This window comes from Epinephelus moara, chromosome 2, assembly GCF_006386435.1.
Source record: "Epinephelus moara isolate mb chromosome 2, YSFRI_EMoa_1.0, whole genome shotgun sequence".
NCBI classification, from domain to species: Eukaryota; Metazoa; Chordata; class Actinopteri; order Perciformes; family Serranidae; genus Epinephelus; species Epinephelus moara.
The window spans coordinates 34,063,866-34,089,546 of record NC_065507.1 but is presented as its reverse complement, the minus strand read 5'-3'; the positions used below and the strand labels follow the sequence as shown (position 1 = coordinate 34,089,546).

Here is a 25,681-nt window from a genome sequence, read left to right as displayed (position 1 = left end):
AATGTAATGTGTAATATGGTGTTAAGTTGAAGCCGTTAGTTGCTGTCCACAAAGAGTGACCCAGATTAGTTTAAAAGTTATTTATTGGCTTTAAGTCAGAGGAGCAATATTTCAGTAGTTTTAGGGGATGTGCTGGTGCAGCAACAAGTCTGAGACAAAGTCTGTTTGTAAAAAGCATCAAACTGCTATCAATGTGTTGCTCAAATGCTCTGAGCAATAACATACAACACATCTTCTTTGTAGCATCCATGTTGTTTCCACATTATAAACTAAAGCTCCTGAACACACTGAAGTCAGAGGAACAATTTTCCAACTTTGGAAATGGGACCATCTGAGGAGCACGTGAATGCAGCATTTTACTGATCTGAATACTTCTTTCACCACTGCACAATTTTCTGTCAGACTTAGCTGACTACCACACACACACACACACACACACAAACAAACCTCGATGCTGATTGGCTTGTTGGCTTTCTTCCTGTAGAAGAGCCCCTTGGTGTCGAAGTTGGGGCTTCGTGTGTTTTGATGGACCGGAGAGCGAACTTTCTCTCCTTCACAACGAATGATCACGTAGGGATCAGACACTGAAACACAAACACACACATAGTACCAGCTGAGAACATTTAAACCATATTAATTCATGTGTTATTTAAGGAAAGTGAATGATGTTTGATTAATTAACAACTTTTAAAGGTCAAGTGTGTAGGATTTAGAGGCATCTAGCACTGAGGTTGCAGAACTGAAACTTCTCTCTGTATATCAAGTGCGTAGGAGAACTACAGTGACCAGTTGGAAGTGCAAATGGCCCTGTCTAAAGCCTGTGATTGATTTGTCCGTTGAGGGAAACATGATTTGTTTCCATAGAAGAGGACCTGTTCCCTATGTAGATATAAACCGCTCATTCTAAAGTAACAAAAACACAATCATTTTCAGGTGATTATAAATGAATTAAAACAAAATTATGAACATAGTATTCCATGTCTGCCAACAGATGCCCCTAACTCCCCTGAACTCGATCTTTAAGCTACAAAAGCAAACCACATCTCCATTGTGACTTAAGCTATACAGTTCTTAGCTAACACACTGTATGTAGCAGAGGCTTAAATAAAACTGTAATATTAAAATCTGGAAAGATTCAGGCACAGCTGGGTGTCACCAGTGGTGAAATGTAATTACTTGAGTACTAGTACATAAGTACAATGTTTGTATTTCTACTTTATGCTATGTTGTACTTCTACTCCTCTACATCTCAGTAGGAAATATTCTACTTTTTACTCCACTAGCCTTTTTGACAACCTTAGCGACTTCATACAGACTAAGATCAGTAATAAAAAATATTAATAATATTCACTAAATAAATTATGCTGTATCATTATAGCTGAAGATACCCAGCAGTGTGTTAAGTATTTAAAATCAGCTCTGATTTTTCACCATTTTCTGACACTTTATAGACCAAATTATTAATGGATTATTTGAGAAATAATCAACAGATTAATCAACAATGAAAATAACTGTTACTAGCAGCCACAGTTTCGACCTCACCTGTGCACTGTCTCCAGTAACATCCTGAAATATTTGTAGACAACCAGAGGTCTCATCTCATATTCAATAAATGTGCAAATAATTTAAAATAATAATTTTAAATAATAACCAAAACATTGAGTTGTGATATAAACTAACAATACAATTCAGGGCATAATACTCAACACTGCAATGTCCAAAGAGCTCTAAAAATACCTTCAAACTCTTGTTTTGTGAAGCTTATAAAGTTCAATTTAATCAAACTCAGTAACTGTTAATGGTTTCAGGAAAATATCCTGCAAAGTGTCTCTGGGTCATTGTTGATGACTCGTGAAAAAAACAAAAAAACAAACTAACCTCCATCAGAGTCTTGTCCTGCGAGTCCGTTAGCCATCATTACATGGACCTGAGTGACCAGAGAGGGATAACCACACAATCCGGACCAGCAGGTCTGTGGAGGCTCATGTACAGTCAACTCCCTACAGGTCACAAAGACAGAGAGAGAGACAGAGGTACTTGAATTTGTTCTTGTGTTCATGATCCTTTGTTTTTATCACATGTTAAAGATGTTGTTAATAAATGGGCTGCTCTGTCAGTAGTTTTGAGCTTTAAGTTTTAAAGGTGCTGTCTGCCAAAAAAAGGAAAGAAAATAGGTGTCCTAAACCCCAGTGCTGTGTCCTCAGGTGTGATTTGCCCCTGTGGTTTAGTCTGAACCTGTTTCTGTGTCTTGTAAGTCACTGATATGCAACAAGAGTTAACTGTATCTGAGGTTTATCTGAAAGGTTTTATTGATAATATTCTTATATAGACCAATAATTAAAAAAAATAATAACATCCACAGAGAAAGGTGCAAAATAAAATATACCTTTTCCTAAAAAATAAATCATGGGAGTCTCATGATAAACAGAGAGTGAGAGCGGGGCAAGTCATGTCACATTACAATTGGCTGGTACCTAAAATCAGTGGTGAAAAAGAAAAGGGTTGTAGTCTGTTGATATAAAACAGCATTTCTTTCCCTGCCTGTAGTTTGAATCAGTGTTGTTTCTCCTTTCCAAATATGATGAAAAATAAAACCAATAACGGTGGAACTTTTGTCATGGCACAGTGTTACCTATAGCGAGCTAACACTAGCCACATCCTAAGATTACCATGGCGTTAGATTACGTTACACGAATCTTGAAACACCACTGCACAAACTAAGCTAAATCTATACCTACTGTGTAGCAAAATGTTGCAAAATAAATTCATTACTATAATAGTTCGGCTCCTGGTAAAAAAACCTCCTGAACAACGAAAACTGAAGGAATTACAAATGCGAGAAACTGACTGCAATGACGGCGTTGCTCCATCTTTTGTTAGTGTTTGATTGAGAGACCCCCTGCTGGCAGAAAACTTTGCCTACTGGTTTGGTAGGAGTTAAAATCTTTCACACTATCACAGTGTCAAACTAATTAAGTGTCAGTCAGGCTTAGGGGTGACATATTTGCTATTTTCCGATGTTAAATATCACTTTCAAACTGCCATTTCACAAAATCAGTTTCCTTTTTAATATCCAATAATGCTGCTGAGCGGCAATCACTGCAACGGTCACACAGAAAACAACAAAGGCTGAGTTCAAAATAAAACAAGCCCAGTGTGTCCCTACTTGCAGTCTGTTGGAAGGTCAGCGAAGATGCGGAGCAGGAAGTCTCCCTCCAGGCCAGGGTCAAAGGTTGTGGGTATGATGACGTACCGCCCTTCTTTCAGGTCAGTGCGTATGAACACAGATCTTGAGTTGATGTAAATGCTCCCACCAACCTTCTGCTGGGTAACGTGCATGCGGTAGATCCTGTTAAACTCCACCTGAAGACAGACAGGCAGCAGCACCTTTATTTAAAGGCTTGCAGCATATTTTCTCTCTCTTCAGCCTCCTCAGCTCTGAACTAACACACCTGCACACACACTTTAATAGGCAAGTCATGTGTATTGATATGCCACATTATCAGTAACAAGGCAATTCAAAGTGCTCCATATAAAACATCAAAAACATCAAGACAAAGTGCAAAAGAAACAAATCATAAAAGGAAATTTACACACAGTTATAAACAGTCATTAAAGAGCCAAGAGGAGGGAAAATAAAAACAAGCTAAAATAGAATATGACAGGTATAAAAAACAAGAATACAAGTAAATATTTGATTTAATAAAAGGCAGCAGCAAACAGAACAGTCTTCAGCTGGTTGCAGTAGACCTGCATGTTTCTGAGGGTTTGTTCCAGATATGTGGAGCACATAAACTGAATGCTGCTGCTTGATGTTTGGTTTTGACTCTGGGGACAGAAAGCAGACCTGTCCTAGACAACCTGAGAGGTCTGGATGGTTCATTATGCAGCGGAAGATCAGAAATGTATTTCAGCCGTAAAGCATTTAATGCCTTATAAACCAACTATAGTATTATCAAATCAATTCTTTGACAGACAAGAAGCCAGCGTAAAGACCTCAGGACTGGAATATCTGAAGATAACTTGTACATGGATTTTGAGATGACATCTAATATATACACACACACACACACACACACACACACACATTCACACACACACACACACACACTGAGCTGACCCTGTGTATGTCGAAGCCAATAGCCAAGTTTTCTCCTCTTCCCTCTCTCAGTGTGGCTCTGCGGTCTTTCTGCTGCAGACAGATCAGTACCTCGTCCTCTGGCTTCTTCACATCAAACACGTACTGCAACACAGAGAAAATAAATACACACATAGTATTATAGTTCTTTCCACAGCAGAGTCGTCACCATTGCAACGTTCACAGTCTTGCCTAACACCAGATCCGAGAAATGATGAATCACTGAGAGGAAATAACACCTGCGGGTTCTGGAGGAAGGAGTGCTTGTTGTTGGTACAGCCCCCGGCTCGGTTGAGAAGCGGATCATCATGGCGGCGCCAGGAGCCCCGCATCACAGCCTCTTCCCAGGTCTTATGGAAACTCAGGTAGGATGTGTTAATGAGACGACACAGGATGAGGTCTGTGAAGTTGGCGATAAAGTCATCAAATGTCATCCTGCAGGAGGGGAGAGAAAGAGGGGTGGAGAAGTAGAAATTTGGGTTTAGAATAAGTTACTGTGTGATCAGAGAGATTTATGGTGAATGAAGAAAAAATGTAAACAAAGACAAAGAAGTGTAAATTATGTTTAGAAATTACCTAAGAATCAGTAAAAAGATTTATTACATCAACAAATTAACCCTTGAGTGAATGACAGTTACTGTAGGTCAGTGACCTCAGGGAGGTAACCATGCAGGCATCTTGTGTCTGCCAACAGGGGGCAGCGTTGGACTCAAACTCACCAAAACTCTCCATCATCCTGCACAGTCATACCGATGTTCTCCCTCTCACTCTTACTGACCTTATTCCACTCTTCAGAGCTGCAAATAGGGAAAAAAAGATCTTTATTTTTCTTCTAATATAAAACTTGGATGGCAGATGTAAAATGTGTGTAATAAAAAGTAAACATGTCAGCACTAAAGAACAAAATGACATCAAACTGACATGTTAAAAGTCCAGTGTGTAGGATTTAGGGGGATATACTAGCAACAATGGAATGTAATACAATAAGGCTGTTTTCCTTAGTGTATAATCACCTGGAAATAAGAATTGTCATGTTTTTCGTTACCTCAGAATGAGCCCTTTATATCTACATAGGGAGCGGGTTCTTGTCCACGACATCTGCCATGCTGCACCACCATGTTTCTACAACTGAACAGAAAAACAAAACACTGGCCCTAGAAAAAGCCATTTGCCTTTTCGCATCAGCCACCATAGTTAGCAGCCCCTTGTCAATGAGGCGAACAATATCAGAAAAATACTGATTTTGCTTTATTCAGTGTTTTTACCAGCTTAAATCACCTGGTCTGTTTGTTTTGAAGATAAAGAGACCTCTGTGGATAAGTCAGCTCCAAATTAAAACCTCCTGAACAGTGGACACTGTAGGAACCCTAACCGAGAATTCATCCTTGGCACATGGGAGAAGTTTCAGCCAGTTGCAATCTGCAATCCTCACTACTATACGCCACTAAATCCTACACACTGCTCCTTAAACTTCAGTGTCTGTGGATCTCTCTTCCTCACCTGTCGCTCCAGGCCCCGTTCCACTCTCTCTCTCCCCAGGGGTTTCTCATGCGGATCATGGTTAGTTTGTCCGACCTGAAGTAGGCCAGCAGGCCATGACCCAGCCTCACCCTGCGGACATCCGTCACTGCGTAGGCATGGCCCTTCACCAGGCCACAGGCCAGCTTGGCCTCCATTTCTGCTGCACTGGTTGCCTGGAACGACACAGCACTGGTTCAGTCAGTCTGTAAATCCTTTCTAAATCAATTCATTTAATCATTCAGATGTATGTTTGTCTGCTCCTCACCCGGATCGAGCAGCTGATAAGGCCTCCTCTGTTGTGGACTTTTAAGACTCTCTCGAACAGCTCAGTGCGTTTCTCTTCATCGTCTTTGAACCCGTTCTCCATCAAGTCCATTGGCTCTGACACGCCGCCGGTGAAATCCACAAGAGCGTCAGCTGTGTTGCCCCCATCAAGTGCCTCATAGCATCCACACATCCTAGAAAACACCCACAAGCAATCATCAGTGCCTACATACAGACATTTTAATTGATACATTTTATTCTTGCTGATTCTTTCTTGTTACTTCAGCTTCAAATTTAAGAAAAGACTGCAAAAGAAAAGCACCCCCGTGTACTAAAGAGGGCGCCCCTCAAAATTAAATCAATGGTTCAGAGGCAAGACCTAACCCTAATGGCACCATTTACCAACTTGCAATTGCATCGCAGCAGTCAGTGGGAGTGGGTGAGGGTGACCAATATTGTTTGGCTTTTTTAAAGTACAAGTTTTGAGAAGAAACAGATACAACTCAGGCTTTCATTCATAAAATATTATATCAGACTCCAAAAGTTACCTGGGCCGCAGATATGGGCCCTGACACACCAAGCTAACAGTCTGCCATTGGTCAATTTCGGGTTGCTGTTGAGTTTCTGTCACCCTAGGTTCGCAGTGTGTCCCGCACCATTGGCACTAGTTGGTCCTTGTAGCCTTTTTTTTTTGACGATTCAGCACATTGAATCTGTGCCGGAGACGGCGGAGCCCATCTGTGCCTGAAATCACTCTGATTGGCAGTTCAGCTCAGCACGCAAGAAGAGAAACAGAAGTGAGGAAAGCAAACAAACGACTACCATAAAGAGGGCGTGAAATCAAAACAAACTTGTTATATTTGTTAAGATTTTATTTCTTTAGCCACTGAGCTCTGTAGCAGACATGTTTCTTAATTGTTTGTGTTACTGTTCACTAGTACAAAGTAAATATCAACCTGATGTAAAGTGTTAACTGGCTAACTAGCATCTTGAATCTGTCAGTCTTCCAGTTTCCCTTTTTGAATGAAGAATACAAACTACCACCGCCTGCTGGTATGGAGAGTTATTTACTCTCAGAGAAGTGCAGAACGTAGTTGCTAGTTAGCTGTTGGCCGAGTCTTTGTGGTGTGTTCAAGTACAACTTTTTGGACAAGACACAGGCAGCGTGAGTCAACCCAACAGTTGGCCTTTATCGGCCACCAGTGCTTTGATGTCGGTTAAGTGTGTCTGGGCCATTAACAAACAGTTGAAGTCTTACTTGGCGTAGGCCTTCTCCACCAGTGCGCTCCAGAATTCGTTGCTGTCGTTGGAGTGGCAGTACACCAGCTGTCCGTTCGCCGTGGGCAGCTGGTCATCGATCACCACATCTACCCACTCACCAAACCGCCAGAACCGGAAGTGGAAGATCCCGGCATAGGACTCTGGTTTTTCATCATCCCACTCCTGGTCTTTCCAGTCAGGGATCACCTGAGGAAAAAAACACACCGTCAAGCTCAAGTTGGTTTAATTTGGTCTAATCTCAAGTCTAATTTGTTTATTACACTATACTGGAATCTAAAATGAATAGACAAAATAAAAATGAGAGAAAGACAGACGCAGTGTGTTGTTCAGTTTGGATCCAATCACATTCACTCAGAAATTGGACATAGTGATACCTGTAGGGTGAACATAAGTATACTGTAGCTATGACAGTGTGTTAATGAGGTCTGGTGGTCTTTGTTTCAGATGTTTCAGTGCTAAGTTGCGGCTTCTTGCAGGTGACTTTCCCAGAGAATTTAGCTGAGAATTCTTGTGAAATTCCAGAATCTCAATGTCAACCCGAGAGTGAAGCAGGAAAATCTCATAATCTGAGTGGTGTCGTACACTGTGATGTTTTGTTAAAGCTAGGGCAGGCAACTCATTTTAAAAGATTTTTGTTGTATTTGTTTAAAGTCTCTTTACAACCCCAATATGATCTGGAATACTTCGGAAAAAAAGAGTAAAAATCCAGTATTTGTGGCTAAAAATGTTGCTAATAGTATAGCCTTCTGCTAACCAGGGGCCAAAGGCTCACTGCTGCAGTTTCACGTTTGCGTTTATGTAGCTAACGTTAGCTAGAGCCTTAAATCACAGTGTGTCCTCTGCCTCACTCCCCACCGATAAAGACCACCACGCCAGGAGGGGAGCGGGCAGCAGAGATCGACCCTCCAGTCAGCAGCTGCAGCACCCCAAATCCAGCCAGCACAAAGCCCACCTCCTGGGAACCAGACTCCTGCTAGATCAGCGCTGCTGGCCACCAGCCCACTGTGACACCTGGCACTGGGGGGTTTACACTGTCACTTGCAACTAAAGGTCTGTCTCCCGTGTGGCTGGACTACCTGTCTACCTCTGTCACTGGGGACTTGGCCCTTTCCGGATTTCTGCTTATCCCAGCTTTAATGATCATCAGACAAAAAATAATAATCAATATACATGAGTATTCATTTTTTACTTGATCCATTTAATACATATGACAATATCTTCTTTACATATTCTGTCCATTTGTTAATTCCTAAAATGTTCAGTTTTCCACCTGTTTTCCCCTTAATTAACCCGAGGATGCACAAAGTTTGTGACAAGGGAATGCCATCCACCCATATCCTGAGCCAAGATCCCTACTGATCACACACACACACACACACACACACACTAACAATTCTCAGTGAAATGAGTGATATAAATAAATAACTGATCCATTGAGCCAAGACCAGTCTTGCTCCCAGAAGCCCTCAGGAAACTCCCAGAGTTCCCTTCTGTACGTCATCAGCACCTCCTGTTGCCTAGCACCCTCACACATCACCCACCTCCATAACGCCTTAAAAAAAGAAAAAAAAGAAGAAAAAAAACGTAGATTATATTCATTTGATATTCAGACATTTCAAACCTGATTCACAGTGTCTGAAGATAAATTATTCTGCTGCAGGAAGAGATTTGTTTTATTTTGAGTTTACACCTCGGCAAAGTATAAAATAGTTCAGACAGACACTGGTCCTGGTGGCAGTAATGTTCAGAATTCCTCCATGATAGCGAAAATGATCATATGAAATTGCATATCATAAACACATTAAGAAACATAGTACGTGTGGACATTTTACAACATTTTGGTGCAGAAATGTCACTTATCAGCCTTTATAGGACTGAAACAAGCTTAGCAGGGCTGAGCACCAATTATCCTGACTGATGCTGTTTTTGCATTGATCCCATGTCCCAATGCTCTCCCCTACCCTGTCCCATTTTATGTGGTTGATCAATGCATCCTAACCAAACTACCCTGTGGGCAGGAGGGAGGATGGTGGGGGGGGGGAATAAAGTGAGGAACTGTCACTGTGTGATGGAAATAGCTGGAGAGGGGAGGGGAGACAGAGAAGGCATACGAACCTATGAGAAAAGAGAGAGAGGGAGGGAGAGAGAAGGAGAGAAAAAGAGAGAGTGAAATGATAAACTCCACCAGAGCTCCATCTGTCACAGCATCCATCCAGACTGGCCAGGCTCACCCTCTCCTTAATCCAGGATTATAACCTTCAAGTCAGACATGGACCATGCCACAGCCCACACCGACACAATAGAGCTGGTGTTCAAAGAAGACACTGCGCTGACAGAGGTGAGGTTCTCACTTTGGATGACAACTTCTCATCTCGTCTGTTGTCATAGTACGTGTGGATGCAGTTTTGTCTTTACTTAGAAGGAAATATCATTGAATGTCCAAAGATCTAACCCAATTGCACATTTGAAGGTTTGTGCACCAAAAATGTCAACATTGCAGTTTTGAAGGCTGATGAAATGTTGATATCTTTAAAAAAGTATATAATCCTTTAGTTTATGGTAAAAAAAAAAAACTTTTGTAATTCAGTGTATTACTTTTCTTTTCATTGTTGGCAGACTTTTCAAAGTTTACTTTTTGGAGTTTCATCAAACTTTTCTCCCTGCTTTTATGAACAGTCTTCAAAACATTCATTGTGAAGGTTTCCTGTAGTGTGTGTTGTGCTTTGAATGTCCCTGGTGTCGTGATCAATAGATGAGTTAAAACACTGAGTACTAGCCTTGCACTCTGCCTCACAAATAGCCACAGCTGAGGTCAACAGCTCCTGGGCTCAAATGTTATAGTTAGGATAGTCTGAAGTGTGGTTGTATGAGGTTCTTATCCATAGTCAGTGTATTACCTACAGTAGATGTCTGTCGGCACGCCCCGAGTATGGAGAAGTGGCAGGAGCGCCGACACAAAGTCAAGCAAGGTACTGCTGTGGACGGGTCAGCAGCAAAACATATTTTAGCCACCTATGAAATGACCCACCTGAAAAATCAATATCAGTTAGTGTACGCTTTACTGAGAATGTTTTCACCGTCTATCTTTCCGTCAGACAGCCTGTTCTGATGGCTTCAGTTCCCCACATATGCTCTCATCAAAGCCACCAAATTCCATTGACAATAACAATAATTTTGGCCTTGCTGAACTCAGGAGCTGCTGGTGTACTGCTGACTTGATCAATTAGTTTGTGTTCCTGGGGAACTGAGGTGAATCCAAACTAACCCTTCTAAAGCCAAAGTCACACAATAACACAAAATAACTGATCGAGGCAGCGGTAGACCAGCGGCTCCTGTGTTCAGCAATGTTAAATGTGTTTTTCTCAATTGAGTCTGGCTTTGAGGAAAGCAATGTAATGGCTTAATTTCCCCTTCGGAAATTGACAGTAAGGTAAAGCAATGAAAATATTCTAAATATAGTAGACACTTAAACTGATAATGTATTTTGAGGTGGCTAAAATACGTTTTGCTGCTGCCCCTGTCCACAGCAGTACATTGCTTGGCTTCTATGGAGATACTCCTGTCTGCTTCTCCAACCGCCTTGAACTATAGGTAAGACACGACAATGGCTAAGTACCTCATACAACCCCACTCCAAAACTCCTAAAAAAACCTGTAATGTGCACCTTTGCTGTGCTGAGAAAAACTGGTTTAGAGTCCCTGAACTGAACACTATTGAAAACCTATGGAAAGATCTTCAAATTATAGAGGTGCGTCAATCTCAGTCTGATAGAGCTTCTGAAAACATGTAAAATAACAACATAAAAACATTTTTCATAACATATTGTCTGTTTCTTCTTTAAAATGTGCTATTTCCATCAAAGACTAAAACATAGATCTAGATTTAACTTTGATGTTTAGAAAAATCATTTCAGGCATGAGTCCTTTCACAGTACCTGTCCTTGGTCTTTGTTGTACGTTGTTCGTCCATTACAGACGTCCACTACCCTAATCCCAACTACAGAGTAAAGGGTGGTGGGGTGGATAATTTTTTACATTACTTCTTCCTCTCGAACCAATCTCAATTTTCCTTTCATCTATCTCTTCCCATGTTCTTTCTTTCTCTCTTTCTACTTCCTCTGCAGATGATGCGTCTCCGTGTATCGTCTTTGCAGCGGTCAGGGCAGAAGCGACAGGATGGTGAGCGCCTACTTCTCCCCCATGAGGCCGTGTATCGGCTGGACTTTCCCATCCAGGAGCTGAAATTCTCCCGCTGGCACTTCTCCCTCACTGCTTACGGTCGTGTCACCATCACCGGTATTTCTCAACACTGGACCCCTGACCTCACCCACCTGATGACCCGTCAGCTGCTAGAACCGATCGGAACGTTTTGGCGAAACGCAGAGGACCCAGAGGATTCACCACTCAAATGGCTGGAGGCAGACATGCAAGAGTTCGGCGAAAGGATTGCTGAGCTTGCCAAGGTCAGGAAGGTCATGTACTTCCTGTTTGCTTTCAAGGATGCTGCAGAGGCCGCAAATGTCAGCTGCTCGGTGGAGTTCACACCAGACAATTGACTCTTCACTTTCTGTCAGTAGAAGTCTGTTTGTGTTTTGGAGAAGAATTGCAATATTTTGTTCAATCTTTGACCTTTAAAAAACATCAAACTAGAGCTAAAGGATAACTTTGCATCCTCTCAAATCAGAGAAATACATCATGTTAAATATAGTCTTACTGATTCATCTGTAATTACACAGTAACAAGCCTGTAGTTCCACCTTCTTTGTGCACATGACCAGCGGCCAAGTTAACTGAATATTTTCTGTCACTGACTGATTTTTTTTTTTTTTTTTAAACAATGACAGAAAAATCTGAAGGCTGTCCTGTCATTTCGACAGATAGGAACTCCGAGGGCAATCTACCATAACTTTAGGTAATTAACACTCCCGTCCACTTGGTGGCATGCGCATATTAATTAGCCGTTGTCTAGTCTTGTCTTTGATCTCACTGACCTCGTTGTCTAGCTAGCTTTAGTCAAGGAGATTATTTCTTTGCTTTAGCCATCACATTAGTACGTTATATAGCTGCATCACATTGCAAAATGTAACAGCACCTGAGTTTCCGAAGTTTCTTTAAAAAGCCCAATAATTGTGATGGGGTTGATAAACGAGGTGAAAATTGTTGGGTCGGTCAGTCAAATGTCTGGTCAGTTAGCACGAGCTAACACGCCAACAGTAGATGACATCCAACACAGAGCTATTAAACGGTCCCAAAAACCTCACACAGACACAGAAAAGGCTCAACTCTTATGTCAAACCTGTTAATAACCACGTTGCTAACAATGCAGTCAAGGATGAAGGACAAGCAAGTGAGACTCAAAAGTTTATCTGCCAGTGGCAGCTAAAATTAAAGTGACAGGTAATATCAGATTATGATGGAATTTTTATGACCCTGTCTATCAAAATGACAGATAGTGAGAAAGTCGAACGAAACCTCTGCACCTGACTTATTTAACCTGTAACAATTCATTGAAACATTTTAGTGCAAAGAGCAAACATTTAACATCACTGACAGCCATGTCAATATTTCATAAGCACTTAAAGTAACAAGCTTTAAAGAAAGTATTTTTCACAACAAAGTGCTCACATTTAGGAGGAAAAACAGGAGATCAACTTTCCTTAAAATAAACATGCATCATCTACATAAATCATCAAAGTATATTTCAAACTTGAAATGTGGGCATTCAATAAAAAAAAAATCTTTACACAATATCATCTGATGATGTTAAAACTTCACAATGACCTGAAATCTTAGAAGTTTTATAACTTTTAAATATAAAACTCATGTGGATAAAAACTAAACTTCCTCTTGTAAATAAATCACGGCATTACTTATCAGCTGAATATTGTGATAATATGTGTTTGACTTGTTGTTGTATTTAGTTTCTAAAGCCTTTCATCGCTAGCAGGAGAGGCAGCTACAGTAGATGCAAAACAAGTAGCAGCGAATGGAATATCAAATATTCACAATGCATGACTGTCGGCCTGACACAAAACAGAGATCAATGAGGTGACATCTATTAAAAATCGACTGAAAGCTCTCTGTGTGTGCTGATGGTTATTGGTGTTACTAGATGGCGGGCGGGGGCGAGAGGAGAGGAGAGGAGTCAAGTCAGGTTCATGAATAAAGCCCAAATCTGCTTCTAAGGGCTTTATAGTTACATCCTCAATTCAGCAGGACATAATGTATTGGCAGTCATTGTCATCCTCTCATCATCATCATCATAGTTATCATGGAAACTTAAAAAAAAGGGGTGACAGGGAAGAGAGAGACAAAATAAAGACAGATAGACAAGACAGAAAGGAGAGAAGATAAGAAATGATTTACCAGAACACATGCAGCTTGTACTGATGTGTTGATACCAAATATCAAGGAAAAATGACCAAATCAACCAAATCTGCAAATCTACAAAGCCAGGAAAGTTTCAGGCTTCTGAAACACTCCTGGTGTGGTATGACGCCATGCAGACAACAGAACAAAACCAAGTCCAGCCAGACGAGGAGGGCTGCACCCGGTGGAATTGTTCCTCCCGGCTCCCCTACAGTCAAGATGGCCAAGAAGACGACAAAACGGGGACTAATTCATCCTATACCTAGGCCTGAGTTTAGTGGATCATAACATACTGGGTATGGAATTAATCTGCAGATGCTTCGGTTCAAAATGAGACCAAACTTTTCAATCGATGTCAGTTGTTTAGACCAAGATAAGGCCAAAATGTGGCCTGCAACAAACTAGGTAAGGGCTGTTGTTTTTCCAGAAAACTTTTGCCTTCTACCTGCCGGTTGAGAGAAGTGAGACATCAGCAGTTGATGACGATATAAAACAGTCAATGAAACAGGTTTTTCAACAATTGGGAATTACTGCAACCATGAAAAGTCCTTGAGCATACAGTCATAAATATGCACAAAAATATGAGAATGACTGATCCAATAGTTTTTCGAGATAATCTGCAGGCAGACAGACTGATACACACACACACACACTCTCTCTATCTCAAGCATGCACACACAACCAAACGCATGATCCCATGAGATAGTGACATGAGTAGCTCTCACTGCAAAGTAGTGATAGAACCAGCAGCAGAGACAGAAAATAGCCAGGGTGGAGAAAAGCCGAGCTCTCTGAGACAAGACAGAAACACAAACACACCCCAAATTAATATGCTTCACTCCAAATACGCTGGCAATGGTAGGCATGTACATTCCTGTGTAACACAAGGCTTATCTGTGCAATGACACAACAACTATGCTACTAAAGAGATTAGAAGGGAAGCATTCAGCTAATTATGTGGATACATTCCAATGCAGAGTAGAGCCACTGCTGCAAATTTCTTTAGACATGATTCCAAGTGGAAAATTAGAAAATTAGTTTCCTGATGTGAAAAAAAGAGCATTTGATTATCCGGTAAAATCAATAAACAAAAAAAAAATGTCCCAACTGATTTGATGGAGCTTTGGTCCATTTTTTCGTCAAGGGCCACTATTTTCCAGCCCATTGTTCTGTATGAACCTGGCGTCTGTGAGTAATAGATTACCAGTCTGGTGTAAAAAACAGATCATCATTAATTACTGTTAGATCGTGACTGATTTTAATGCTGTGTCGTGTGATTTAAATAACTGCTGATCCAAGCGTTAGCTTTGATTTTCACATAATGCTGCTTTTCTCTCTGGCTATTTTTCTGTCTCCCTGTGTTTCAGCTGGACTGAAGAGACACAACAGGGAAAAATCCAAGCATGCTGTGTCAACAGCTGCAGTATCTGGTCAGATGTTACAATAGTTCCCATTTTGTTTCCAGTCAAACTTTCCAGCTTACCGGAGCCAAATACTGGCAGTAACATGTTTTACACTGCATTTTTACCAAGTTAGTTACAGAGCCAACTGTTTCAGAGCAGACAGAGCCAGGGACAACATGATCGCAGGTTTTGTTAACAATGAATAAAAAAATAACCCCAAAAATATTTTCGTTTTGTATCAGAATGCTCTTTTACAGTTTCTATTTTTTTTCCTATTCCTATTTTAGTCTATATTCCTTTAATTAGTTATTTCTGTTGATTTCTATACTTGTGTTATTTCTGTCCTGTTCTGCTGCAACTACCCAATTTACCCACTGGGTAAACTGTCATATCTTTTCTTATATTTAGTTCAAGATAAAGGCTGGGATAAGCCAGTAAGTATTTGCAAAATGAGACAAATAGACTGTGGATGAATTCTAATTCAAAATGAGATACTGTATTTCAGTCTGTATTATTACCTTCGCATTATGAGCTAAAACCCACAATCAAGGCAAATTTTTAGCAATTTATGAAATAGATCAGGTTGGGATACTTGACAAAAATAAATATCACATATTAAAATAAGCAATGAAAATCTCTGTAACTTTAGGAAATACCTCTACACACATGTTGATGTGATGTGAGTTAAACCACTTAACTCATTCTGTCCTACAGCATGGTGACTGCTGCGTCTCTTCAGCTTGGAATAACAAAATGCTGTCTTTATTGTCATCAAGTTTCCAGTGTAGTTTACCTTAATCACACTTGAGGCTTAATAAGTGTATGTTTTTGGACCACTGACAAATGTCAAAACAACCGGCTGCTCCACTGAGGCAACGACACCTAAAGCAGACCTAAGTTTCCCTTCAGCTGATGGAAAACTGAGAGCTGCAGAGGACCTCTGAGACCAGACAGGAGGAATGAGGTCACCAACAGTGGAAAAAAGAAAGAAGACACACAATGCACACACACACAGACACACACAGACACACACAGACACACACACAACTCCAATAATACATTCTTATCATGTTAATAATACATACATACATATATCTATTTGGCTGAAAGGCAAAACAAACATGTTCTGCTGATGTGCTTTAGAGCAAGGCACTGAACCCCCTATGGTTGCAGAGAAAAAACAGAGAATATGTAACATGTAAGGTCTATATCTTCACTGAGACCCAGATACTTTAACGCATCCATTTGACGAATTCAAAAAGCTTCATTGATTGATTTTCTGTATTCTGTTGCCCCACCCAACCAAATGTTTAATATGTTCAATGCCCCCTATGAGTAATAAGGAATCATTGGCATTATGAAATTCACTTGAATGTCTACCCATGGCATATTTGCGATTTCTAGTTCTAATAGTATATTAAGCTCAGCAAGGCAATCCCTCGGGCATCTTTTAGTACGGCCTATGTAGGAAAAGCCTTCCACATATTGACAAGACAAGCAACCATCCATCCATTTTCGTAACCGCTTATCCTCTTGAGGGTCGCGGGGGGCTGGAGCCTGGGCGAGAGGCAGGGTACACCCTGGACAGGTTGCCAGACTATCGCAGGGCTGACACATAGAGACAGACAACCATTCACGCTTACATTCACACCTACGGACAATTTAGAGTCACCAATTAACCTGCATGTCTTTGGACTGTGGGAGGAAGCGGGAGTATGCAGAGAAAACCCACGCTGACACGGGGAGAACATGCAAACTCTGCACAAAAGGGCTCCCTCTTGGGATCAAACCAGGAACCCTCTTGCTGTGAGGCAACAGTGCTAACCACCACACCACCGTGCCGCCACACAAGACAAGCAGTATATGACAAATGTTAAAATACAAACATTCAAAAGTGCCGAATGGTTTGGTCAACTAAGGACCTTTTTTGTCTGCTGGAAGATATGAATGTATGAGCCTATCCCTAAGTGTGGGGGCCTAAAAGAAATGATGGGGGCTATGCATGTTTTTTCATCAGCCACCACAGTTAGCCGCCTCTCTTGATGAGCAGTGTTGGAAGAGCACTGATTTTATTAATGTGAAACTGTATTCTTTATTCAGTGGTTTTACTGGTTTTAAATCACCAGGTCTGTATATTTTGGAGAGGAAGAGACGTCTAAGGAAAATTCTGCTCCTGGTGAAAACCCACTGAACAAAAACACTGAAGGAATTCTAACCGGGACAAGTTTCAACTGGTTGCAATCTGTAGTCCTCACTGCTAGATGACACTAAATCCCCTAAATCCATCACACTGTTTCTTTAAATCCAACTGTAGATCCTGCATCACACCAATCCTTGCATCCCTTCACTGGCTTCCCGTAATGTACAAGACAGACTACCAGATACTGCTTAGAACAAGACCCTACTCTGAACTCTAACATCCCTATACCACCTCTAGGCCAATCCGACCATCCAATTAAGGTCTCTTACTCATACCTTACTCCCTCCACAAATCTAAGGGTGATTGTGTTCCTGCAGTAAGGGCCTCATCCCTCTGGAACTGTCTCCTCCCCTCTGTTAGATCGGCTGAGTCTACAAACAGCTTAAAAAAAATGTCTCAGAACCAATTCTACCCCCTTGCCCTCCCCGTATAGGTGCTAGTTATTTGTATTCTCTATATCTGTATATGTATCCTTTCTGTGAATAGTTGTATGTTCCTTATTTTTTATATCCTGCGAAGCCCTTTGTAACTTTGTTTATAAAAGTGCTACATCTATATAAATAAGATCTTGTATATTTCTTATCTCTGAACGACAGAAACAGTAACTTAATGAAGGTAACTGGTGCCACCCTATGGATGAAAGGTGTTATTTCCTGGTTGCTGCAGCATCCAGTTCAAGTCCTTTATCAGATGGATCTGTGATAATTCCTTTAGTCTGTAATGAAATGATTTTAAACTATAGTATTGTTTAAAGTTTCTTTGATAAGAAACTGTTAAAAATGTACACTAGTGTCAGGGTCAATCCGTCAGGATTGATGTGATAGTGACCATTGCACAGTGAATCATGCAAATGTTTTATGAGCCCTGACAGACACTGTTAGTAAGAACTTAGAATCCTAATAAGCACTGTTGCAACCAAGATAACAATATGTGTGGTGTTAATAATATATTTTAATATGAACACTAGTGATTTTGTAGAGGCCTTGAACCCAATTCACCACAACCAATGAACAATGTATTATTGTAGACAGTGTTGATGTGTGTGTGTGTGTGCGTGTGTGTGTGTGTTTGTTGAAAAGGGCAGTAATCTAAAATCACTTGGATTACACAAGGTGCCACAGTACACACAAATGTAATGTAAACACACACACCCAGTCACACAAATCTGACACCCATGTCCTTGCATGCACACATGCCGACACCCATCAATACACACACACATATGCGTGTGCAAGCATCCCACTCCTCCTGCTGTGTCTCAGTCCTTTTAATGGAAGTTTTTTACTGCTGTGCTGTAGTTAGCGATGCCACAATGTATCACTTGATCCATTAGTCTGCTGTATTTTTAGAGCTAGTTGCTTTATTTGGGCAATTTTGTTGACTTTTTTTTTTCCAGGGCTGAAAAATGAAGCCATTGCTTAAGTGCCACAAAGTGCAGTTCCTTAAACTGCCACTTGGGGTCTGCTCCAGGAGCCAGTCAATCCCCATAGACCCCCATGTTAAAATGCCCAACTTTATAGCAAAAATAAACATGCTTGCAGTCAAAAAATGGTTTTGGTCTCTATAGCTAATTACTATATTCATGACAAATGTACAGGGGTGATTTTCTATATAATTTACCCTTATGGCTTAAAATTAGCTGTCTGCCAGTCTTCACCTCAGTCTGAGTCAGATCCACCCCCCCATCCTCCACGGCTCCACCCTCTTGTCCAAATATGGTCACTGCTGGCTTCAAAACACTGAGGCTCCAAACGACAGCTAAAATGCCAAACTCCAGGCTTGAAAACTGGAGTCCACAAACCAGTGGTTGACCTCACCATAGCTACGTCCATTACTTCATACAGTCTAGGATTTTTGGGCAGCATACTGCGGCCTTGCAGGTTTTCTGCTGTGTTTTATAGTTTTGTGATGGATTCTTAATTATTGTGAATATTATGTGTTGTGCAATACCCAGGAAAAACAGTGTTTGCTTCGATGAAGCCAAAATTACAAAACCAACTGCACAGATAAAAAGATGAAAGACAGATGTCTCACCTTCTGCCATAATGCCTCCCTGGAGGCCAGACTGGAGCAGGCGGCTACGAACCAGCAGTTTCCGAGCTGGCCTTGGTGTAGGTCGTGGGCACTGATGCCGTTCACAAACAGATGGGGGTCGCTGCATAACTCCTAGAAGGATAAAGACGAATGCAGTCAATGTGACCCTTTTCTTCTTCTTTTAAATAAATTGTTTATTCCCGTCTTCTCAATTTCACAAAAGTACAAAAGTGAAAATCCATTAAAAGTAATGAGAATAGGCATCTCAACTGAATGGCTTTACCAATGTAAATTAGAAGAATATTTGTAGGCTATAAAGAATCCAACCCACACCCAAAACTTCAACTGCATTTGAAACTACCAATGCAAAAAAACAAAAAACAAACAAACTCATATCCGATAAAACAATGAATGAACAATCGTTTTTGAACAAGACATAATGTCAAAGGTCACTTGATAGGCTGGAATTTCAAAATTATTTTCCCTCTTAGAGATGGACAGAAACACAGTAGATGAAGACTAAAGGGATTCTAATTATATCATCATCAAGCAGGGTCTGAAATTACAGCCGCCATCCCCCAAACACAGGTAAATTGCTGAAAGTGGAGTGTATAATCATCAGGCCATCCACCACTTTGGCACACAGAGAAATTGCACAACACATATACATATTTGGTAAGGTTATCATATAATTGGATAAAGCTACACAATTTGCTCGCAACTGCTATATAAAAGCAACTCAATTGGCCATGGAAGCTATTTCATTTTGATTGACAGTCAAAATTCACCGAACTCTAACCAATAACAATCAATCAAAAGAGATTAGAGTGGATGCGCTCAGAGCAGACAGGTGTTGGCGATTGGAGCAGAGAAGAAATAAATAGTAAAGATGTCAAGTGGTAGTAAATGTGCAGTGTAGGTTTCACTTTGTAAATGAATAAATGCTGCAGCTCCTCAAGACCCCAGTAAAAATTCTGTATCTTGCTTCCAAACGTTAAGTGGGCATGTTAATGCATATGCCTGCATGTGTACAGTACCCTCCCACACCCCTACCCTCAACAACAGGGCCCCCAAAAAGCCAAGGAGTAATTTGAACAATGGAATGTATCCTGCCTGTAATGTTTTTATTTTTTAGTTTTGTTTTTTTGTTTGTTTGTTAAAGTATATCGAACACTGTATGAAATCATTCTCTACATTAAAGGAACAGTGTGTGGGATTCAATGCCATCTAGCTGTGAGGATTGCAGACTGCAACCAGCTGAAACTTAGTTAGGATGTTGATAAGTTAGGATTCCTTCAGTGTGCTCTGTTTAGCAAGAGCTTAGCTTTAGAGGTCTCCTTCTCTCCTAAACACATAGGTGATTAAAACTGGTAAAAACATTAAATAAACCAGCTTTACATTAAAATTTCTGTTCAGCTCATCGCAGATGGGCAACTAGCCTAGCACCTGCTCAGAGGTTTATTCCTCTCCAAAACAAATGGACCAGGTGATGGTGAAGGTGTAAATCATTAAAAACACTGAATAAAACAGTTTTCACCTGAAAAAATCAATGTCTCCAACGCTGTTTGGCTCATTGCATGGGGGCTGCTAACTATGGTGGCCAAAGCAAAAACGCAAATGTCCCTGTCTAGAGCCAGTGTTTGGTTTGTCCATTCTGAGAAACATAGCAACATTGGGATCTCCATGGACGAGGATCAGGTCCCTATGTAGATACAAATTGCTCATTCAAAGGTAATGAAAACAAAAAACAACTCTCATTTTCAGGTGATTACAAAGCATTATATTATATTCCGTTTCTGCCAATATATCCCTCTAAATCCTGCACACTGGACCTTCGTATTATGTCTAAATAATCTAAATGTTATTCCTTCATTTAGCACAGAGATTTCAAAAGTGGCAGATGAACAATCTGAGTGGCAGGACAAAAAAGTATAAAAACTATATTTCTATTGTCTCTGATCAACCTACAGCTGCTACACAGGAGCGACCAACAGTAGAAAGATTTGGGCGTGCTGGGTCGCTGCCAGTTGTGGATTAATGTGAAAGAGAGGGCGTTAGCCAGAGCACTCAGTCAACCATCAGAAGGTAAATATAGGGTAAAATACACCCTTCGATTAAGTAGTGATCGCTTTTGAATGTTCAAAGCAAAAGAAACCACAGAGTTTAAGAGAGTCAGACTATCAGGACAACAGCCAAATGATAGGGCTGGGACAAACCAGTGGCACACACCCAGCAAGACCAATAACTGTGTGGAGACAGATGTATACATGAAGCTCACTTACTACATGTTATATCTTAACATACAAGATATAACGTATTAATAAGTGAACTTCAGAGGAGAGGGTAGGTGGTTTAGTTATCTTTGGACAGAGCTAAGCTTGTCATTCCCCCCCCACTGTTTCCAGTGTGTGTGTGTACGCTAACAGGCTGCTTCATATTTAGCATTAACACTAGTGGTATCAATCCTCTCATCTAACTTTCTGACAGGAAGCCAACAGACGTATTTCCCAAAATGTCAGAAGATTCTTTTAGGTAGCTGCTACAGAGACAATTTGGGTTTTGTTTGGTTTTGAACTATTATATTGCCTATGTTGTATTTCTCAAATGCCCTACTGGTTTGTATGTATCTAAGCACAAATGTGTATTTTTTGTTTTCCTTTCTTTTGAATCTTTTGAATGTTAATGCACAGATGTAATTTTTATGCATCTTGCATATTGTAATTGCTCTGAGAAAAGAGCATCTTTCAATAAAACTACAGAAAGAGAACCTCAAATGCCCCTCACTGTGTGTGCATTCACAAAATTAGAGGCCGCTATTTTAAGTTCACATACTGTATATGCCCACACACACAGCAGCATAAATGTACACGTCTGTTCAACCACAAGAAAGAGACACACTCATACACACTCAGAGGAAAGAAATAGCCCTCCTTTAAACACTGTCTTCATCCTCCTCTTAGTTAACCACAAAACATGTAAAATTTGACTTGTTCATACAGTACGACCTCACTGAACTAGAATTACTGCCTTGCCGGTGTATGCCTCCGCCAACCAAGTCAAGTTGCACTTACAGTTTACATCCATGTCTGTGAAAACACGGATGCTGTGTCTCCTGTCTCGGTTTCTTGCAATACCCAGTTTACTAAGTAATAGTCCTGTCTTTATTTACAAACTCCTGTATTTGAATGTGTGCAGCCTATATGTTGTAAAGAGATGTTTGAATATCATTTTGTTAAGTCACAAAAAAAGCCTATATATGGGATTTATATCTTGTAATCTGCTGAGCTAGATGAGCAGACAGTATTCATATACTTGCATGAAGCGTACGGTGATCATCATGTGGTTGTTGTGGTTGTTGCTTGAGTGTTTCCAAGTCAACAAGTGAAACAGTCTTGCGGCCTGTCTATCAGCGTTTGTAGTCTCTGCCCTCGCAGACTTTACATGATGACAGTGAACATGTCACATTAGTTAGAATATGAATTCTGCAAGGGCTCAGTCTGTAAGTCCACAGGGTGGACATTTGGATTCAGCCTTAGTATAGGCAAGGTCAGACATTCTAGCGGACGTAAACATAGGAAAAACACATTTTTGAGAGGGGGAGATCTTTGAATTATTGATGTGATTGAAACACCTCACCGTGTTTGAGCTACAGTACACTGACACAGTGGTGTTACAGAGTGAGGGTTCCTCCCTTACAAAAGATCCTTGGTGAGTAGAGACTACAGCTGCAGGGGTACTTAAACCAGACAAGTTTAACTTTGGCCTGTTATCAACTTACTCACAGAATTAACATGGCAGCTGATATAATCTGCCACAGGCTATATATTATTAGCCTCCAAAATCCAGTATCAGCAGAAATCTAGAAGCTAGTACTGATACTAAGGCTGAAGCAGAGCAAGTTGGGACTTATCAGAACTTACAATCTGTTAGTGACACTGATCCAAAGATGCGTTGGCTCAGAGGGCTGAGTAATAGAGTTTTAAGTTCTTGTAAAATGTGTAGTTACTCTAAGGGTTCACTGGCTACCTCAGAGAGAAGGTTTACATTTAGGATGAAAAAAAAAACATGTTTCAACTCTCTCCGCTCCCTGGACAAATAGGCAATATCGATCAGGGAGTGCTTTAAGTTTCCTGTTTAAATATTTAACAGCTCAAATTATCAGTGAATGACAGTAAAAGCATACTATATGCATCGAGTTCAGGCTGGAGATGGATGTTCTTTTACACTGGAGGACGACCGGGAAATTGTTCTTAATCATAAATGATAAATGCAGTTTTCCTTCCAAACCATATTCAGACCCATCTTTTCAATCTTGCTGCAGTTTTTGGTCGGACAAAGAGCTCCACTGACGGCACTGTCCCATGCCTAAATTAAAGTAGCAGTGTAGTGGTATCTAGCAGTGAGGACTGCAGATTGCAACCAGATGAAACTTCCCCGATGTGCCAAGCATGAACTCCAGGTTAGGATTCCCTCAGTATTCAGTGTTCAGGAAGTTTTTACTGAGAGCCGAATTATCAGCAGAGGTCTCCCTCTCCAAAACAACAGACCACATGATTTAACCCGGTAAAAACACTGAATTAAGCAGTTTCACATAAAAAAAAAAATCTGTATTTTTCCAGCACTGAACGTTGCAGAGGGGCTGCTAACTACGATGGCTGATGCAAAAACACGAACAGCCCTAACTAGAGCCCGTGTTTGGTTTGTCCGTTTTGGCTAGTGTAGAAACATGGTAGTGCAACATTGCGGACAAACAGCTCAATCTGAAGTAACAAAACACAACAATTGTCTTTTTCAGGTGGTTATACACTAAAGAAAACATACTTACTATACTATACTATTATTTTATATTCCATTTTTGCAAAAATATCCTCCTAAATCCTACAACTTCGACCTTAAAAAAGACTAAACAGAAGTACACTGAAGTTTATTTTAAAGTAAATTAACAGGATCTTAGGCACAATAGCTGCTACAGAAAGCCAGTTTCCTTCCTTCCTTCAACAAACAAAACAACAAAACCTCAATTATGAACATCTGAAACTGAGTATGAAGTTAAGAACTGCCCTATTGTGTGTGGCTCAATTATGGTTTTCTCAGTGCTTTGAATGTGTGCATGTGTGTGTGTGTGTGTGTGTGTGTGTGTGTGTCTGTATTACAAAGGCAGTGTTCAGTGTAAACAGCCGCAGATAGAAGCTGGAAAGCCATTAAGCAATGACTCCATTACAGGAATCATATTTCCCCATCATCTGAACTTAACAAATAAACCAGCAGCAGTGGTTACTGTTGCAATGCATAAAAACATTCCTAAAAACAAATATGGATCTGTGAAATGCAGCACAGTGACTCAAATTCTCTGAGGCAAGTCAAGTTTGGCGGTTTAGTCAAACAATTGCGTGATATAAAACAAGTTCAATGTTTATTCTAGAGTGAGAAGATGTATGAAATCAGTTATACACCATATGAAAACACTAACAGTGATATTTAATCACTAAAATTGATTCTTAACATAAATCAATCATAAAACCTAATCACGGTACTTTCTAGACAGACAGAAATATTCATGTTTGGTAAATATGACACAGGCCAGATCCTCAACACTTTAAAGAAATGCCTTGAAGAAGCTCAACGGAAAATTCAAAACAGTTATATAATGGTCTGGACTGTTTAGAATTCCAACCAGAGGTTTGGCTCATCTTTCAAAGCAGGAAGATTCAGACCAAGAAGACCAAACTGAATCACTGCAGGTTTAAAAAGATACAGAAATGCTACAAAACTAGATGCCACAGAATTTAGATCATAATCCTCATCATGATTTTGTAGCTTCTAGCAGTTAACCTCAAAATCCTTGTCTTGTTTTATTAGTATCTTTGCTATTGATTGATTCCTGTTTATTGCTCACACTGACCACCCAGCACTTCCTCTGTTTATCTCATAGAGAGAAATGTTTCTGCTACAGAAGGACATGTGAAATATAACAGGATGCAGTATCCTGTATTATTATCTGTTAAAAGGAGAACTCCACTGCTTTACCCATCAAAGTCTGTTTACAGATATTGGGGTGTACTTCTGTGAAGAAAAGTTAAATAAAGCCTTATGTGGCTCCAGAGGGAGCTGTGTGAAGTCTGATAAAAGCCAGCATCAGTTTAAAAATGAGTCAGAAAGAAGTGTACTTCTTTAACTTAGAAAACTTTAACTTCAGCTAACCAGGCCTCATCCCTGCTGCAGGCTACATAATACGCTACTAACTTAACGCATTCAAATCTTTGAGCAACCTGTTGACAGTTGAGTTCTATTATGGGTAGTGTAGCACCAGAATTTAACAAGGAAGAAGAATGAAAAAGACAATATGTCTGGTTCTGTTGCATCAACTTTGCAAAGCTTCAGTCATTCTTTACGAGGTTCCTACAGGTTATGGCAAGTTAAAGCTAAGAATTTTAAAGACTTTTTAAAATGCCAATTGGAATGATATTAAAGCC

The 25,681-nt window shown here is 40.4% G+C and overlaps 1 protein-coding gene and 1 pseudogene across 1 annotated transcript in view; one reads left to right on the top strand and one right to left on the bottom strand.

Moving 5' to 3' along the window:
• The window catches only part of capn5a (calpain 5a), a 36,325-nt gene that overhangs the window by 1,160 nt on the left and 9,484 nt on the right, over positions 1-25,681 (bottom strand). The window contains exons 3-12 of the mRNA XM_050064662.1: positions 19,209-19,340; positions 7,182-7,390; positions 5,925-6,117; positions 5,639-5,832; positions 4,858-4,935; positions 4,378-4,573; positions 4,121-4,243; positions 3,167-3,363; positions 1,879-2,000; positions 448-584 (exon numbers count right to left, since the gene is read on the bottom strand). Of these exons, the coding sequence (XP_049920619.1) occupies positions 448-584; positions 1,879-2,000; positions 3,167-3,363; positions 4,121-4,243; positions 4,378-4,573; positions 4,858-4,935; positions 5,639-5,832; positions 5,925-6,117; positions 7,182-7,390; positions 19,209-19,340 (1,581 nt within the window). The remainder of the gene's footprint in view (positions 1-447; positions 585-1,878; positions 2,001-3,166; positions 3,364-4,120; positions 4,244-4,377; positions 4,574-4,857; positions 4,936-5,638; positions 5,833-5,924; positions 6,118-7,181; positions 7,391-19,208; positions 19,341-25,681) is intronic.
• LOC126402591 (olfactory marker protein-like) lies at positions 8,852-15,180 on the top strand (annotated as a pseudogene).